At 68.8% G+C, this 1,370-nt stretch overlaps 1 protein-coding gene across 1 annotated transcript; it reads right to left on the reverse strand.

The window, feature by feature from the left end:
• Positions 1–267: 267 nt before the first annotated feature.
• Positions 268–918, reverse strand: EMIHUDRAFT_124312 (hypothetical protein; the record flags this gene model as incomplete). The annotated part of the gene is made up of 1 exon (XM_005767625.1): positions 268–918. A coding segment is annotated over one exon (651 nt), but the record flags the coding sequence as incomplete, so codon positions are not given.
• Between the last annotated feature and the right edge of the window lie 452 nt (positions 919–1,370).

Consider the following 1,370-nt stretch of genomic DNA (forward strand, 5'->3'; position numbering starts at 1 on the left):
TGCAGGTGGAGTACCTGGAGAGCCCTGTCCTCGTTCCCATCCCTCGTTTGGGCTGTCTGCTTTCTTTCTTTCTTAGTGTCGCGAGCGAAAAAAAGGATCCACGCAGGAAAGGATTGAATTTCGTCAGAATTCGTCCGGAAAAGCAAAAGGGAAATCGTATCTTCATGTTTCAACCGCCGATGTTTCCTTGCAGTGTTGCACATCTCCACCCCCCGCCCCCCACCGCCCCTCTCTCGCGTACGTCCTCTCAGAGACAGTTCACACTCTCTATGAGTGCTGCGGGGCTGCATCTGCCGCCGTCCTGGCAGCAGCCGCCCTCGCCCTCGAAGCGGCCGCAGCAGTGCGCGCCGCGTCTGCAGCGGCCGCTGCCTCCTCGAACGCCGCGTCGCTCCCTTCGAGCGCCGTCTCGCCCCCTTCAACTGCCAGATCGGCCTCGACTAGCGCCGCCCTGGCCTCCTCCAGCGCCGCCCTGGCCGCCGCCTGCACCGCCTTGGCCTTCTCCAGCGCTGCTCTGGCCTCCGCCCGCGCAACCTCGGCATCCGCCAGCGCCGCCAATGCTGCCGCCTCATCCTCGGCCTCCTCGTCCGCCTCCGCCTCCTCCTCCGCCTCGTCCGCCGCAGAGTCCAAACGCGCAGCTTCGGCCACCGCTGCCGACGCCGCTGCCTGGTTCTCCGCCGTGATGCTGAACCGCATCCTCTCCTCGGTGAGCGTCTCGAGAAGCCGGAGAAGCCTCACCTCCTCGGCCTTCTTCGCCGCCTCGGCTGCGTCTGCCTCCGACGGCGCCTCGGCACCCTCCTCGGGATCCTGCGACGACCCCGCCGCGCCCGCCCCGCCGCCCTTCTTCTTCTTCTTCTTGCCCTTCTTGCCCTTGGCGCGCTTCTCCGCCTCCTCCTCGGCCTCGATCTCCGCCAGCAGCTCCTCGGCGTGCCGCGCCGCCTCCTTCTCCTCTGCCGCCCTCTGCGCCGCCCTCTCCGCCGCGCCCGCGGCCCACGCCGTCTCCGCCGCCGCCTTCTCCGCCGCCTTCTCCGCCGCCGCATGCTCCTCGAGGGCGCGCACGCACTCGGCGTGGCCCTTCTCCTTGGCCCACTGCAGCGCGGTCCAGCCACGCGTAGTGCACAGCGTCATATCTGCGCCCGCCCGCAGCAGGCGCAGCAGGGCGGCGGGGCGGCCGTTGAAAGCGGCCCGAATCAGTGCGGTGTCGCCGGTGTTGGACTGAAGGTCGATCGCCGCGCCGCGCCGCAACACCAACTCGACCAGCTTCTCGAAGCCATTCGCGGCGGCAAGCATCAGCGCAGTGGTGCCTTGGCTAGTCTGCAACGAGACATCCGCGCCGCGCTGGAGCAGCGCCTCGGCCAGCCCCTCGCGGCCAT

Source organism: Emiliania huxleyi, assembly GCF_000372725.1.
Source record: "Emiliania huxleyi CCMP1516 unplaced genomic scaffold EMIHUscaffold_4807, whole genome shotgun sequence".
NCBI classification, from domain to species: domain Eukaryota; phylum Haptophyta; order Isochrysidales; family Noelaerhabdaceae; genus Emiliania; species Emiliania huxleyi.